At 38.7% G+C, this 15,730-nt stretch overlaps 4 protein-coding genes across 7 annotated transcripts; 2 read left to right on the top strand and 2 right to left on the bottom strand.

The window, feature by feature from the left end:
- Positions 1-1,918: 1,918 nt before the first annotated feature.
- LOC120007003 (secretion-regulating guanine nucleotide exchange factor) lies at positions 1,919-4,565 on the top strand. The gene is made up of 4 exons (XM_038857142.1): positions 1,919-2,298; positions 2,649-2,865; positions 3,127-3,445; positions 3,603-4,565. Exons 1-4 carry the CDS (start codon positions 1,970-1,972, stop codon positions 4,085-4,087), a joined length of 1,350 nt encoding a protein of 449 aa, XP_038713070.1. The 5' UTR covers positions 1,919-1,969; the 3' UTR covers positions 4,088-4,565.
- Positions 4,566-5,120: 555 nt separating this feature from the next.
- Positions 5,121-9,094, top strand: LOC120007414. Of its 2 annotated transcripts, none has more exons than XM_038857613.1 (6): positions 5,121-5,258; positions 5,371-5,402; positions 6,171-6,320; positions 7,046-7,096; positions 8,438-8,502; positions 8,956-9,094. In XM_038857613.1, the coding sequence occupies exons 1-6, from the start codon at positions 5,185-5,187 to the stop codon at positions 8,956-8,958; spliced, it is 375 nt and encodes a 124-aa protein (XP_038713541.1). In that variant the 5' UTR covers positions 5,121-5,184; the 3' UTR covers positions 8,959-9,094. The 2 variants fall into 2 exon arrangements, with proteins under 2 accessions (XP_038713541.1, XP_038713540.1); XM_038857612.1 differs by lacking the exon at positions 8,956-9,094 and adding an exon at positions 8,581-8,880.
- Positions 9,095-9,126: 32 nt separating this feature from the next.
- On the bottom strand, positions 9,127-10,469 carry LOC120007413. 2 transcript variants are annotated; one of them, XM_038857611.1, is made up of 5 exons: positions 10,111-10,469; positions 9,927-10,011; positions 9,637-9,836; positions 9,445-9,517; positions 9,127-9,358 (listed from the first exon to the last, which is right to left on the bottom strand). In XM_038857611.1, the coding sequence occupies exons 1-5, from the start codon at positions 10,225-10,227 to the stop codon at positions 9,204-9,206; spliced, it is 630 nt and encodes a 209-aa protein (XP_038713539.1). In that variant the 5' UTR covers positions 10,228-10,469; the 3' UTR covers positions 9,127-9,203. The 2 variants fall into 2 exon arrangements, with proteins under 2 accessions (XP_038713539.1, XP_038713538.1); XM_038857610.1 differs by having other exon boundaries at positions 9,927-10,014; positions 10,111-10,468.
- Positions 10,470-10,921: 452 nt separating this feature from the next.
- Positions 10,922-15,722, bottom strand: LOC120007412 (adenine DNA glycosylase). Of its 2 annotated transcripts, XM_038857608.1 has the most exons (8): positions 15,191-15,722; positions 15,001-15,060; positions 13,816-13,935; positions 13,635-13,732; positions 12,473-13,014; positions 12,163-12,269; positions 11,041-11,296; positions 10,922-10,956 (listed from the first exon to the last, which is right to left on the bottom strand). In XM_038857608.1, the coding sequence occupies exons 1-7, from the start codon at positions 15,716-15,718 to the stop codon at positions 11,195-11,197; spliced, it is 1,557 nt and encodes a 518-aa protein (XP_038713536.1). In that variant the 5' UTR covers positions 15,719-15,722; the 3' UTR covers positions 10,922-10,956; positions 11,041-11,194. The 2 variants fall into 2 exon arrangements, with proteins under 2 accessions (XP_038713536.1, XP_038713537.1); XM_038857609.1 differs by lacking the exon at positions 10,922-10,956 and having other exon boundaries at positions 11,186-11,310.
- Positions 15,723-15,730: the final 8 nt, after the last annotated feature.

Below are 15,730 nucleotides of genomic sequence, written 5' to 3'. Positions count from 1 at the left end.
TTTAAAAATCATAAATAAATATATAGTATTTGTCGTAACGAATCAGATGATATATGTATTTTTTTCCGAAACAAAAATCAAATTCAATGTGGAAAAAAGACTATTGGATCTAAACTCAAAATATTCGTTGTGTTTGATTACGATGAATTTGATTTTTGTTTCGAACAAAACATATATCGTTTGATTTGTTATGATGAATATTACAAATTTATTGTTATCCCAAAATAGCATTAAAACGGGACCTACTGTACTTTTATTTTTTTTAATAAGTCACAATATATTCAACAAAAACCAAAAAAGAAATAAGAGGGCATCTCAAGAGATAACCGAAAGTAGTATCAATACAAAGCAATACTGAAACATGCCCTGAGAAAAAAGAAAAAACAAATAAACCATGTATGAAAGCTGTCCCACAAAATACCAAGAGAGAACAAAAATTTAACTAGAAATGTGAGTGAAAGATAATAAGCAAAATCCATCCACTTGTAATATGGATGTCTGATGTAGTGTTGCTCTTGGAGATCATGCACTTGTTGCAGTAGAGTAATGCAACCAAAATTTGTTCCTATTGCAACCTGCACAGCTCCATTACAAAGCTCCTTTGCTATATAGATAGCCAAAGACCTTGATCGGAGTGAGTGATTGGTGTGCCCATTAGCAAACAATGGATTAAAGGATGATATATGTTTGCAAGGGCCTTTCGATAAATCTCAACCAGTGATGAGAAACTCTTCTTCTCCAGAAACCGATTTGTAAGAAGCTATGAATTGCCTACCTTATCATCTAGAAGTATGTAGAATCCATCTCTCTGAGTCCTAAGTTACTCCACATGAAACCTTCCTCGAGGCACATAAGATAGCTCATGAACTATGTAGGAGATATTCTAGGATGAACACCACAAATTCAAAAGAGGGGCTCAAAGAAAAAGAAGGCCTACACAGCCAAAAGAGAGCCCCAAAGGCCACCAAACAGCCCAGCGCAGAGACAAAGAGAAGGCCACCATGCGCACACACAGAGAAAAGGAAGAAAACACACACAACGCATGACTAAAAGACGATGTCTTTGAATCCAAAAAGAGAGAAGAAAAAAGCCAAACACCACAAACAAAGGCCACAGGCAGGGCCTAAAGAGCTAGAAAGAAGACACACAGGCAAAGACCAAAAAAGCCGAAAGGAAAGCAACCAAACAGCCCAGCACAAGCTCAAGGAAAAAAAAAATACATGTCATAGGCACCCCCTTCGGCATTGCCTCCCAAGTCCTAAAAAATCTAGGTTTCTTTCTTCGAAAATTTATCCGACATTCTATGGTGAGATGAGGCAAGTTCCGAAATTATGGTGAGTTGTGATGAAAAAAATGTTTGACGTGTCACTACATATATTGGAACGAGATGAGAATAAAATTAGATATTTATCATTGATATCAAATACGTTTTAATGAATTTATAAATTGACTATAAAATTGATTGACGACAAATTGAACAAAAATTTCGTGTTTTTAATGTCGAAAATATGGTTAATCGCGTTGCCTCAATACTGGCGATAGCTTCAATTTCGAACACACCACGATGCGATGGTATCACAACACATCACTCGGTCAAAATATTTTTTATCCGAACGTTATACATTCAAGCCAAAAACGATACATTTGGTATGTGCAAACACACTGTCAATCTATCCATCTTAATCACATATGCCTTCCGGGCCTTTGCTCTCAGTAATCCAAAATGTGGGCCTCGGTCCAGTCCAGTACAGAACTGCGACCAAATGACAAATGGAAGTATGGAACCTTGAAAAAATGCACAAAGCGTCCCTCAAAGCCCAAGCTACTTTGGGCCTCAGTCCAGTATAGATTGACAATGGGCCCTTATTAGTTTTTACTTCGGCTAAACCCAAACCCTTAGCGGGCCATGTTTTCGGATTCTAACAGACCCGCAAAATCTCTCAGCGGCGGATGCGAATACAGAGAGAGCATGAGGCAATTTCTGCGGATGCGAACGGTATTAGAGAAGGATCACTGGCTCCTCCTCAATCTTGGAATTAGAAAATGCATGAGCAGCAGCAGTGGAGGATCAGTGTTTAGCTTTGGAGATGACAGCCAAGGAGCACTTGGATTGCCCACCTCGCTCACGGGCCTGGCTTCCGATGCCTACGAGCCCACCGTCGTCCCTGGACTTCCCTCTGATATCACCGCCATCGCTGCCGGCCACTACCACTCTCTTGCCGTCACTTCCCTCGGCCACCTCTGGGCCTGGGGCCGCAACAAGGAGGCCCAGCTTGGTCGCGGCCTTCTTGCTCCGAGGTAAAAGCGCTCTCTATCATTCAATCAATCTCGTCATTCAAAAATTCATTCAATCAATCTCATCGATCTTTGGCGTATTTCTAGCTTCCTTTCTGTGCCTGCCAAGTGTTTGTTTCACTGCTGTGCACAATCATGGGCTCCATGGTTTGCTGACAAGAGCCCTGGAACAACGACTGAAAATCTTGTGTTTTGGTTTTGAATGGAAAACATTTTGGTTTTTGTCTTAGCTAAATTAGTGGTAGTTTTCTTGACTAGAGATGCTTTTGGGACTTTCAAGTTCTTTTGATGGTTCCTACAACCTAGAGTTGAAAAGCTCAGATTAATGATTGCAAAATTTTGACTGTAAGCAGAGATACTTGGCGTGAACCAAAGAGAGTGGAAGGGTTGGATAATGTGAAAGTCCATGCTGCATTTGCATCAGGAGTTGTGTCTGCAGCCCTTGGTGATGATGGTTCTTTGTGGGTTTGGGGAAAGTCTAAGAGGGGACAGCTGGGTCTCGGAAAAGACATCATCGAGGCTCTGGTACCTTCCAGGGTTGAAGCACTTCAGGGAGAGAAGATAGCTAAGGTAGAGATAAATACGAAGTATTATGGCAAGCTCCATAGTCCATATAGGATGATAATTATGTTATATTTCTGCATGGTGTATCTATGGTTTCACTACTGTTTATTGCTCTTATTTAGTCTAAGAGGGACAGGAACGGATGGTAGATGCGCGCATGAAAGGTGTTAATTTTAAATACTTCTAAATTTACAGGCTTAGTTGAACTGATTTATCTTGTAAAGTAGAAGATTACTAGGCTTATTTATCACCATCTTTCTTTGACAGGTATCATTTGGTTGGGGGCATTGTCTTGCACAGACAGAGGATGGAAAATTGTTCGGTTGGGGTTATTCAGCTGATGGTAGGTTAGGGAGAATTGGGGAATGCATGGAGACATCTCCCCTGGATAGGAGAGTAGATGGAGCAAAAGATAACCAAAAGAATTTCTCTACTAGAGCAGAAGTTGCTGAAAAGCAGGTTTTGGATGGAATCGAGGAGGAGAAGAACATGCCAATAATCTGGGAACCTAGTTTGATTGAAGACCTATGTAGAGATGAAGTTGTGGATGTTGCATGTGGTCTTGATCATTCGTTGATTCTTTGCAGTAAGTAATCAACATGCATCATTATAATCGTCATCATCATCATCCTAGGCTTAGCCCCAAACGAGTTGTGGACAAAAACTTGTATCACCATAGATATTCATGCACATGCTAGAATGTACCTATGCTTTTTCTTTTTCATCTTTGTTGCATGTTACAGGTAATGGAATCCTATTTAGCGGTGGAAGTAATATATACGGTCAGCTGGGCAGAGCAAAAAATGATTTAGGATTGCTACCAGTAGATATAAGCTTCCGTCCCATGTCCATTGCATCAGGCCTAGGCCATTCTTTGGCAGTTTGCCAGGTCACATCATCAGATGTTGATGAAGCTGCCACAGGCATTCTTTCATGGGGATGGAATGGAAGTTCTCAGCTTGGAAGGACAGGGCCAGAGAACCTACCATTGGTGGTTGATGGATTGGCTGGAGAAACTCCTATTTCAGCAGCAGGTGGGCGAGTGCACTCCATTGCTCTCACATCTCAAGGAGAGGTGTGGGTTTGGGGCTGCGGTAAGAGTGGCAGGCTTGGGTTAGGTAGCTCCATTGATGAAGTTGGGCCAATTTTACTTGACAGTTTAGAAGGTTGTGAAGTCTTACAAGTCGCAACTGGTTTTGATCATAATCTGGTGCTTGTCGCTAAATGAGGTACCTCCTTATAAGTATCACATAAACCCTTAAACTTATAAAAAATGATCAATTCAACCCTCAATAAACCCTTTTTGGTAAGTTTAAGGCTTCTGCGATACTTATCCCTTCTTATAATCATATTCTTTTGATGTTCTAGCATCAGCTCATGTACCTTGCTCTTGTTCATGGGCTCCATATGTAATTTAAATCTGGTTCATACACCTCAGCAATTGAGATCATTGGGATCCTAGTTGTTAGGACGAGTAGCACCACTGTTTCAAGAAAAAACCCACTATGAAAAAAAGTTATTTCTTTCCATGAAGTAAGAGCTGATACTGATAAAGTGGGTAGAGGACATGTACCTTGCTCATGATATTCAAGATAGAACATAAATAGAATTCAGATAAACAAGCCTCCCAAAAATTGTAAGGATGTTTTCTTTGTGGATTTATATGTAAGCTAACTATATGCTTTTGGAATATTATTGGATTGTATATTTGTATTGCAAATTTACAATTGATTGCTGTAGTACTAATGGCAATTTCATTAAATGAATTAAATTGAGATGACACTACTGAATTTTTTTAAATAGTCCATTCAATTTATTTTTTTTTTTGAAATAAAGAATTAGATCTTCTCTCATTTTTATTGAATCCAAGTATGAGAAGCACGTATGATATTGTAAATTTTTCATAATTTTGCATTCAAAGCCAACATTTACATGACAATCTTGGATTATTGATCACTTTGCATAATTACGAATTTGATCAAAAAATGACTAATTGGTTCACTCCCCCCCCCCCCCCCAAATATTAATGAAATTTCTGGTGTCAACGAGTTGAATTTGGATTTTCTCTCCCAAAAGATTTATCTCTAGTCACTTTTGGGAGCAATGTTGAATTTGAAACGATAAAAAAAACAAAACTACGAGGTCAAATTTTGTAAAAGAAGAACACATATAGGGACGCAAATGAACTCATTTCAAACCAGAGGGGTCAATGTGAAATTAATTAATTTTATTGAAAGGGCAGGACTGTAACTAATAGAGAAAGTCCGAGGAGGAGAGAGAGACGAAAGCAGACGCAGAGACGGAGCGAGAGAAAGGGAGGAGGAGATGCTGGACAATTCAACGACATCTGCTGCTGCGGCTGATCCAGTTAACAAGCGCCATGCGCCTTCCAATCAAAGGCGAGCGCGCTATCTCTCTCTCTCTCTGATCTATCATTCACTTGTTAAAACCCTCTCTTGACGCGTTCCATGAGTTGTTGTTCATTTCTTTTTGTTTTGTTGACCATTACAGAACTCGGTCTCACAACAGGCTCAAATCATCAGGTTTGTGTTCTCATGAGCCTCATATATGATCTTATTAACTTTTATCATTGATTACTTTTAATACCTTCTTTTTTTTCCCTTAGAACTGCTGTGTGCTCATTAAACACTAAATTGTAGTTATTGTTGGATATTTTTGTTTATTAGTTTTTTAATCATCTAAAGATATGGTTTTTGGGGAGACTGGAAGGAGTTGGGAGATATGGGATTGAAAGTACCATGCTTGGGAGTTGGGGTACTAAAAATTAGAAGGGAAGGGAAATGGGGGTGGCTGAAATGCTGAATTACCTTCATGTCGTTTCCCTGCCTCCAAACTTCATCCCATTAGACTGGTGGGGGCTGAAAGTAAAATTGATCACATTCCAATTACGTGCCCTAAATGAAAAATAATATGAATTTTTTCACCTCCCTTGTGTTTCTAGTGATGTGCTAGCAGAAATTTCAATTGTTTGTTTTCTGTGTGGTGTTGTTGCGGTATTTTGTTGGGTTAGCTTAAAACCTTCCTAATTCAGTTTTGTGGGTCACATTGACTTTTCCCCTGAACCTGGCTGCTTTATGACATCGTAAAATAGCTTGTTATTGCTAATGGCTGTTTTCTTGAGTATGTATTTCTTTATGTAAATCCTTTTGTCTTTCAGAAGAAGTTATGGGAAATCATTGACCATGTAAATGAGTTCTAGTGCAGTGCATTGCGCTTGTGATGCAGATTAGATGCCTGGTAAGTGATAACAATTGTAAATTTTAAGCCCTTTCGTTGTGGGATTGATGCAGAGAAGAATCAGTTTGCCATTTCAAGAAATATTACTGTCGCAGAACATGGTGAGACAAGGAGCGGTGGTCTTTTGAATGAGAACACTTATCCAGCACTAATAGTTTTAGAAGGGTGTTCCCGCAGTGCAGCTTCTCAGTTTTTGAATGAACGTACATTTCTGCACCTTTGAATGGATGCTCAAATTAAAGTATTATATGAACTTGTATGTTGTTAGAGTTATTTTTTTGAAATGTATCATATAGCAATGACCTTAAATGGATATTTCTGCTCAGATATCAAGTAATTGATGATCTGGAAACAAGTTGAATTTCTATGGTATTTTAGTGTGCTGAACAAATTCTGCTGTATTTTCATGCAGTCTATTAATAATTGTACTGGAATCTGGATGTCCCTGCTACTTGAAAAAAAAAAACCATGACATTGAGAGTTGGGATTTCTCGGAAATGTGTAGGTGTTTGTGTTTTCTGTACACCGCTACTTTATATTGAAAGTGATGGACTTGTGGCTAAAATTGTATTGGAATCAACAAAGCTAGATAGCCAAACTTAGTTAGATGTGACTCGATTGAGGTGGCTTGTGTGTTTCTTGTGCCTTTGCTCCGTTTGTTTTCACAATTATGTAGTATCTTTTGAAACTGATGTATACTTTCGAGTTTCTCCTTGGAGAAAATCTGTGTACCACCCATCAAAACTGCCATAGCATTTTCCTTAATGAAGCATTTGTTGGAAGATAATTTAACTGTGTGCTTTGGTGGAGAATTGGGCCATTTTGCTATTTAAAGTTTGAGATGGTCTGATGATTTTAAAATTTTAAGGTCATATACATGCAATTTTTGTCATTTAATTACTGTTTTTTTATGCATTTTTTTGATCAGGTTGGGCAGCTGCAATGAATTGCTATAATGATACGAAAATAGATTTATCTGGTGAGTGGTGGAGTGAGAAAATTTATTATTGCGGATTGTTCAACTGTTCTGGAAGTTTGTGTTTGAAATTTTGGGAATACCTATTTCGCTTTTGTAATTACTTATTCATATCATCTATATTTGTTTCCCTTTTGTATCCGCACTATGAAATCTATGACTGTAAAAGGAGTAGCATTCTTAGAAATTTCAAAAGCCTGTACTCCCTTGCATTTAAGGAGCTCGAGTCTTTGGAAACAGTGATACGCCAATGACCCAATTCATTGGAATGCTATCTACTATCTAGTGCTTGGAAGGAGGATGATCTATAGGTTACGTTTCACCTTCTTACTAAAAAAAAAAGCCTTTTGGAGCTTATTAGGTATATGCATTTGAATGGATATGTTAATGTCTACTCATAGATGGCAAAATTTTGGAAGAAAAACTTTTAAAAATGGTTAAAAAAGGGACAATAGTCAGTTTTAAATGGTGCCGCATTGAATCCTCTTGTGGATAGGTCTCACGCTCAGTGTTGCTCTGATATCTCTTGAGAGCAGCTTAGTCCATACCAACCAACCAGTTTGTACCTTTATATACTTCTTCTGTGTTGACCTATGGTACCTTTGCAATCTTTTACTTTCAGTGATTAACTTGGAGATGCATAGTTTTGTATCCTATTTGCATTTGGAAACTTTGAGCTAGCTGTATATTAGGTTACTGACCTTTTGGAATGGCATCCCTTGGCAGTCTCTTTCCATGTATATAAAGTTTTCTCAGTGGGTGATGTGAAACCATCCGCGCTAGTTAAGTTCGGATGTTATAGGCTCATAACTTGTTGCTTCATTGGGTTGGAGGAAAATTGTTGAAAGAATAGTCATGGATGTATAATTTTGAATGTTGAAGGAGGAATAGGTTTTGATGGATCATAGCATGCTAGTGCCAACAGAATCGGGGCTCAAGGGCAAATCCCTAAGGATTCTTTGTCCAAAGCTGTAGCTATTGGTACCCAAACTATCGTCTGTCACACACTGGCCCTGGCCATTCTGACTTCTTCTAGATGCTCATTACCAAATTGGGAATTTGGAGCTTGATGTCTCTGATATTCATGGCCTCCTTAACTTTGATTTCGACCGACATTTTGTGACCTTTCCAGCTTTTATTTCTGCCTTAGTGTGCCAGAGCTTATTGTGTGATTCTATCTGAATACAAAAAAATAAATGAAGAAAGTTGAGTATCTTGGAGGGGATGAGGTCCTGCATGAAATTTTGAGCTCAAATTTATAATAACTACCCGCATTTACAGTTGCTTGTCTAAAATACTTATGTTATGATACATTTAAAAGTACTGATTGGCTTATATGTTCAGAGAGACCAGTTATGTACTCTGGAAGTAGTGCATCAGCATGGGGACACTTCAGACTTCCTCACCAGGTATACATGATACTTTTTCTTGCCTCCCTCCCTCCTCTCCCTCTCTCTCTCTCCGTATTTTGGATTCTTTGTCCTCAGCTTATGTCTCAAGCAAGCAGTGCCGGAGCTTCTTCTGGTTTGCAGATGGACTTCTTGACTGAACTCCGTCGTGCCATGGAAAGCTAATGCTGGTTCTGACTACTAACATTTCCATAAACTTTAGAAAATCAACTAGCTTTGCCTCATAATTAAAGTACTTCTTTGAACTCGTGCTTTGTTTTAAGGCCAGATGTAATTTATTTTGTACAACCATGGTCCAAACTCCAAAGGCAGCAATGTACTTTAACTTGACTGGGCTTTCTTGGAATCTAAAATACTACTAGACCTTTTGTATTTTGATGGTTGATGTGTTACTTGGTGGTTCTTTTCATCTCTCCCGTTTTTGCCTTCCGATCTTTTTTCAAAAAAATGCAGTAACCTGGAAGAAGAATCAGAAATCTCATGTTGCGGTGCAACCAGCAGACACATACAGGTCCGACTTCTGCTTGTTTGGAGGCAAGAAGGTATTTATGTCCATTAATGTCAACTTCTATTGTTATTGCAATTACCTCTTATGGTTGTATCTCAGATAATAAATGACTAGTATTTAGATCAACAGTAAGTTATAATGTCAAAAAAAATGTGATGCAATGGTTTAGTATATTACAACAGAGTCGATCTGCTTAATCTTTCCATACTGGGATGATCCCTTGCGCTGCCAAACGCTTTTCAACCCAGAAAACGACGTGTTGTGCAGTGATTTTCTTCTCATCAATGAGGAAGGGCTCCACTGTGCTTGCTCCTGAACCATGGGAGGATAGGGAAAACCCTTTGGGACCTGCTTAGGTAGAAGATAACAGAGCTCAACTCTCTATTAGTTGCAATAGGAGAACATAGGGTTTGAAAGCAAGTCAAAACCAGTACCTGTCAGACCTCCACTAGGAAAGAATGCCCAAAATGAATAGCAATTGCCATTCTTTAGAAAGGAACCGTCCAACTGTTATTTTCAAGGGGAAAAGAAAAACAAGAAGTGAAGTCAGAAAGAGATTAGAACACTATTGGGTTGGGTTACAACATGGTAGGTAAAATGCAGTAAATGAGTAGCAGCATACTGACCCTGTTATCTTGGAAAGATAGCTCTAATTCAGAGATGTCATCTTGAGCTTCAAGAATTGTTCTTAGTGCAGGAATTATATCTTCCTCCATCATCTCTGGCAGTGACTTAGTCGGAGCTTTTGCAGCAGGTTTAGGCCTTGGTGGTGGAGCCTTCTTTTCAGCTGCCTTCACCTCCTTTTTGTCACCAGTATCAGCATCAACTATTTTAAAAAAACAATGGTACTTTCCTTAACCAAAACAAAAAAAACCCAGAACAAAACGACAAATCTAGTGCATCTTAGCAAACTAACCAGTAGAAGTAGAAGTAGAAGTAGATGATTCTTGCACCGTAGAGCAGGTAATTCTTGTCCGGGATGCTACCAACTTGCCAAGCATCTGCTGTAAGAACATGTGATGATGATGATGATGATGATGATGATGATGATGATGATGATGTGTTTCTTAGGCATAAGATTTTAATGAATGAAAACATACCGAAGGTAGCTTCAAGGGGAAGGAAGTTGAGGAGGTAGCTGCTGCATTCGGACTGAAATATGAAGACGGTTTGCGAAAGCTTGAAAATCCAAGTGCTGCACCTCCCATTGTTGCCATCTAACTATTAGATATAAGAAAACAAACAATTTGTGATTTTAATTCTTGCTTTCTGATTATTTCGTCATTTAAACGCCAGACATTTTTTCCCTTGTTATTTTATCTAAACACAGAGAGAGAGAGAGAGAGGGGTATTAAAGCCCTGAGCATGGAGTGGAAGGGGAGGTCAGTGAAGAAGAGGGAGCAATTTTCTGATCCACAAGAAACGATAGATTGAATATATGCCACTGGTTATTTGCATTTTCCTCTTTGTCCTTTTCGTAGGAACTTATTTGATATTTTTCATAAATTGAAAACTAGTGGTCCTACGAAAAGGACAAACCGAAACCGATAAGTTTTCCAGTTGAACCAGTGATTCATAAACCGTTAACTGATAAATTTTCCGATTCGATGACCAATCCAGTTTTGACAATCTTGATCCTACCTTATGGTTCTCCATTTCGCCAATCTGTTCATCAATATCAGCATTACTTTTTCCAGATTCCAGAGGAGAAGGAGAAGGGTTTTGCAAATTAAAGTAAGTGATCCATGATAATGAAATGTCAAGGTGCCATCATTTTCGGCTTACAATACCTCAAGGACTCATCATTTAAAACTTCGCTGGGAAATGAAATGACTGATAATATTTATACACAGATGCTACCAGAAAGGATACAACGTCCGTGTCCTTGTCAGTGCCTGAATCATTGTTCTGGCTTTGTATTCAAAATTGAAAGATAACAATAATCTCTGCACAACAAGAAAATCTATGAATTGGGTATAACAGCATGTCGAAATACTAATCCGTGCATAACTGCGGGTTTAGAATCTGACCTCAGTAATAAATAGTTAACCAATGACTTGAATTTGCACCATGCACAGCCAATAGATAATCTTCCATGGATGGGAAAGAAGAGACAAAAGACAAAACAATTTCCATTGTTCAGAACCGTGACCAAGCAGTTCCACCACCAGAAGAAGATCTTATTCAGGAGGATCTATGTTTCTTGAGATTGATTCTTTTTCCTGCTGCAACAGGATTAGTAGCAGACAACCTGTTTTCCCTGAACTTTTGAACCATGGTGTATACCTGCATCAAGAAGACTATTGCAAGCTAAAAAACAACTTCATATACAAAGATATTACAAAAGGCAGTTTTGGTCAGAATGGCAAAAAACTACTAAACCTTTTTTTTTTTTTTTAATTGAAGGATTTAAAATTTGCAATCTCCCGTCTGTTAATCCATTCCAGAAAAATGATTGAGAGCATGGAAGTTTCTGCTGCTGTGAAGCTAGAAGATAGGTCTTGAAGGACAAGCATAAATAGTTCAATTGTCGTCCCTTGAAAGGACAACAGCTCAAATCAAAAGTTGAGTGAAAACACAAATTTTCAATTCCGGAATTAAAGCAAACAAAGATTTTTGGATGCCAAAAAATAAGCAAAGTGATTATGGAAAAGGGTCCATTAATTCCAAAATTAACGCGACTGTAGAAAGGGGTCTATGGAATTAAGGCAAACCAGGAAACGATGAAACTTTCAGCTAGCAATTAGCAATCAAGTAAGTTTTTTGGGTAATTTTGGGGTATCAGTGGAAGAATGTTAATTTTTGGGTGGCTTTCTCCAAGTGCTAGACGTTGAAACATATACATCAGCTATGAACACCACCAATAGTCTCACAAGTTGCAGTAAAATGACAAAACGGACTCGCAACCGTTTTTCCTGTTGAGCGTGTCCAGCTTGTCAATTGTTGTGATAGTTTCTAATCACCATTTCAATGTGCAGAGTGCTAGAAAAAATGCATTTTTTTTTTCATCCAATCCAGCAGTAGAGAAGGCAAATCAATTCAATACTGACAAATTTATTACTTTTCAAGTATGACAAAAGCTACTCTTTAATAGGTCATCATTTCTGACCAGGGGAATTGAAGTGGCCAGATCTCAGTTTTCAAAATGTTACCTTCCTAACTGCAGATGTCAATCCCAAGTTCGATAGGACCTTATCATCCACAAGTTTCCATGGCCTGGTCTCTATGTCTTGCTCCTTTATCAAGTCATGCATGCCACCTTCACGCCAGCAAGAAAAAAAGGTAAGCATATAGATGCTGGGGCAACATAATGCCATAGCCAAAGTAAATTAATCCTTGCACAAATAAACTTCAAAGACGTGTAGATGTGATGTCCTACATTCAAACATGGTCGCCTTGCATTCACCTATTCCTCACAATAATGAGCACAACAGAGAAAAGAATGAAGATGAGGCTTCAAACCTTTAAGATGTAGTGACAAAAACTCCACATAAATCTGGAGGCGAATGTGAGTAAAAACATGAACAAATCCTCCAACATCTTCTCTCAAAACTACGCTACAAGTCTTTTTGGGGTCAAGTTTGAATGATTGTTTCAAATACTGATCTATAGCCTTTCTCCGAGTGGTTATGTTGGCTTCTTTGTTCATCATAACTGAAGGAAACTCCCATAGACCAGCAAGCAGGCCTTCATCAGGTCTTTTTACAAGTAGAAACTCACCATCAGATTGGGTTGCATCAGGTTTATCTTCACCTCTCAGTATTTTAACAACACAAACTGCTGAGAAATCATGTCTTTGTTTGGCCTTTATCACTTTTGCAGGATAGTTCGTGACCAGGACTGAGCGATCTTGTTTGGAGATTGAAAGTGCACGACATTGGACTGAAACAGGACATGAAGAGCAGGTTGGGTTCAAGGGAGTGCACACAGTAGCACCTAATTCCATGAGAGACTGGTTGAAATCCCCAGGCTGGCCAGGATCAACAAGTTGAGCTGCTAGTTTCCTGGTACAGTGAAAAAATTTTACGCACCAAGTATGCTAAAGGAATTAATGATAACTGTCACATGAGTTTTATACAGAACTGCCAACATAATAGTTTGAGATTTTGACAAAAGATGAGCTTATGTGACCATGTAACCTGTGCATGTCTCATGAACTTGGTCTACATTATCTTCCCACTTATTTTAGTTCAAAGTTTAAAGAGAAGAAAAAAAAAAGGTCAGCAAATCAACAATAATAAAATGCCTCCTTTGTACACAGTGTACTATCTTACTTACATATAGTTGATCCCAATGGAGAAAAATAGAAAAGGTTAATTAATTAGATAAATGCCAATTTACGACTACAAAGAAAATTGTTTTACCAAATTCTATAGAACAAAGTGAGACATTTTGAAGGTGTACCAAGACAATATATAAATAGAAAGAGGGATGGTCAGGGCCCTGCTATGGAGTGGATGGAAGGAGATCACAGATTGGGCAGGAAGCCCTGACACAAACATGTAGTTTACCTAAACTGCCTACCTCTAGTACCACCAAAGTGCAATGCAAACCTACTTATTCCTTAAAAAAATTGAACACAGATAATTATAGAGTAAAATGTTTCAGAAAAAGAAAAGCTCACCAAAAGTTCTTCATAGTCACTGGGTCTTTTGGATTATCCGAAATAGCCTTAAGTCTGGCAAGAACCCTTATTACATTCCCATCAACCACGGGCACCACCTAACTTAGCAGATGATGGAACTTCCCTCAGTATGAGTAAAGGAAGTGAAAAATAAAAAATACCCAATGTGGAATCTGCTCACCTCTTTGAATGCTATGGAGGCAATTGCTCCTGCCGTATAATCTCCTATTCCTCGAACTTTGCGTAAGGAAGAAACAGTATCAGGAAACTCACCTCCCCCAGCAATGATCATCTTTGCGCCCTAAATCATGGACAAAATGGAGCAAGAAATTAGGTTCCTTTGCTGCAGAGAAATTGTATCTAAGCAAATGCATGAACTCTCCCTTCTTTTTCTTTTCTACTTTTGTCTTTTCATTCGCTGGACAAGATATTGTAGTCTCAATACTTTCTTCAATTGAAACACCCTATCTGTTCTTCCTCCCTTTTCATATCTTCCTAGTTTATAAGTTTATAGGTTCCAGCATGATTGAACAAACTTATGCTATCATTTCAATCTTTTTAACAAACATCACTTCTCAATACGCAAGGAACAGTGCAGCCCCTTAAACAGCAGTGCTCAACTTTCAATTACAGGGACAAAAATTCAAGCCTTAAGGGGAAGTTATCAAACAATATATGACCAATCTGAAAGAAAATAGGTTCAAAAATTTCTGTCAGTTGAGAACAGAGAAGAAATAAACAAAAGCAACTGATTTTTTTAAAGCAAGTGACCAAGCAAACTAAAGGGATGCTTTAACTTTGAAAAGCAATCAGGGGTGAGAGTAACCGCAGCTACACACAACAGATTTTGTGCAAAATACAATGCCAACAACCTGAATTAAGCCATGCAGTAAAAGGAATCACGACCTTTAGCACACTTGTGATCACTTAGGGATATCATTGTAGCAGGAAAATATGATGCTTGAGCAAAGCCCAACAGCCATGACTTCAAATGCTGATAATTCTCAAATGAAAAGTTTTGGAGGCTGTTGTTGGTTGTATAAGAAACTATGTCCTTGATCAACTAAACTTGTTCTCTCTTTTTGTAAGGATGAAGTGAACAACATCCTCAGCTATGAGACTTGCTTCTATCGGACCCATTAACACAATCACTCTAGTCAAAGACATACACAACAATATCCAAGTTACCTTTCGACACTAACCGGATTGATTCATGAGATTATTCGATCATTTTATGGACATACATTTTACAGACAGTGAAAATCCAAAAGAAAAGCTTTCACTTTATCCCAGTATAGAGACCAAAGCATCCATTAGCACCCTGAGCAAAAATGGATATTAGCAATTAATTAAGTAGCGCACTGACCTCTAATAGAAACCGTCCCCGTCTATAATATCCCAATCCTGCCCACATCTCATTCACCTCCTGCACCAAACATAGTAGTAAGGAAAAATTGAAAATTCATTCGCATGTTTCATATCATGCAACGCAAAGTAATTATTGATAAAAACGATTAACAAGAATCAAAGCTATTTAGTATAATCGAATAATGAACCTCAAGAGAGGCCTGGGCGAGGTGGTGAAGGGTGGGCCATTTGACCATCCAACGGTTGTAGTAGTCAATAACAGTCTGCACCCTTGTCTGCTGCAGCATTACCTCAGATACCCAAACTCTATACGCATACTCTCTCCTTCCTTCTTCATCTTCTTCGTTCTTAGAGCTATTGCTGTTTCTTCTTCTCCAGGGTAGATCCCTCCGGTTGCGGTGGTACCAGTCTAACATAGATGCCCTAATTTTGAGGGTTTCGTGACTCGTGAACGCAATGTCTTCGATATCCCCCACTTCTTTTCCGTCGTCTTGCTGTGTCTCCAAGTTCTGCGTCTTCTTCAGCTGTCTAACAGTCCTTTTCTTGGTTCGTTGACGGCTCTCCATTGCTGTAACTGAGAATGGCGAATACCGATTTCTCCGGTTTGGTTGAACCCTAGAACTACTGGTACCGTCTCTTGAAGTGACCGTTGAGAATTCGAAACCATTAGAGGGGCTCATAAACAAGGATTTTAAAATTTTTACGGAGCCGAGCATGCGAAGCCGGCG

This window comes from Tripterygium wilfordii, chromosome 10, assembly GCF_013401445.1.
Source record: "Tripterygium wilfordii isolate XIE 37 chromosome 10, ASM1340144v1, whole genome shotgun sequence".
Classification (NCBI taxonomy): Eukaryota; Viridiplantae; Streptophyta; class Magnoliopsida; order Celastrales; family Celastraceae; genus Tripterygium; species Tripterygium wilfordii.
This window is presented reverse-complemented; position numbering and strand designations above follow the sequence as displayed.

Excerpts from the sequence above, each read along its gene's own strand:
- LOC120007003 (XM_038857142.1), top strand. The coding sequence starts at position 1,970 with ATGAGGCAATTTCTGCGGATGCGAACGGTATTAGAGAAGGATCACTGG. Across the intron at positions 2,866-3,126 it reads AGGGAGAGAAGATAGCTAAG|GTATCATTTGGTTGGGGGCA; the intron begins GTAGAGATAAAT and ends TTTCTTTGACAG. Across the intron at positions 3,446-3,602 it reads TCATTCGTTGATTCTTTGCA|GTAATGGAATCCTATTTAGC; the intron begins GTAAGTAATCAA and ends TGCATGTTACAG.
- LOC120007414 (XM_038857612.1), top strand. The coding sequence starts at position 5,185 with ATGCTGGACAATTCAACGACATCTGCTGCTGCGGCTGATCCAGTTAAC. Across the intron at positions 5,259-5,370 it reads CATGCGCCTTCCAATCAAAG|AACTCGGTCTCACAACAGGC; the intron begins GCGAGCGCGCTA and ends TGACCATTACAG. Across the intron at positions 8,503-8,580 it reads ACTTCAGACTTCCTCACCAG|CTTATGTCTCAAGCAAGCAG; the intron begins GTATACATGATA and ends CTTTGTCCTCAG.
- LOC120007413 (XM_038857610.1), bottom strand. The coding sequence starts at position 10,227 with ATGGCAACAATGGGAGGTGCAGCACTTGGATTTTCAAGCTTTCGCAAA. Across the intron at positions 9,837-9,926 it reads TTCTACTTCTACTTCTACTG|TTGATGCTGATACTGGTGAC; the intron begins GTTAGTTTGCTA and ends TTTTTAAAATAG. Across the intron at positions 9,359-9,444 it reads TCCTAGTGGAGGTCTGACAG|GTCCCAAAGGGTTTTCCCTA; the intron begins GTACTGGTTTTG and ends CTACCTAAGCAG.
- LOC120007412 (XM_038857608.1), bottom strand. The coding sequence starts at position 15,718 with ATGCTCGGCTCCGTAAAAATTTTAAAATCCTTGTTTATGAGCCCCTCT. Across the intron at positions 15,061-15,190 it reads TCGCCCAGGCCTCTCTTGAG|GAGGTGAATGAGATGTGGGC; the intron begins GTTCATTATTCG and ends TGTTTGGTGCAG. Across the intron at positions 11,297-12,162 it reads TGACATCTGCAGTTAGGAAG|GTATACACCATGGTTCAAAA; the intron begins GTAACATTTTGA and ends TTCTTGATGCAG.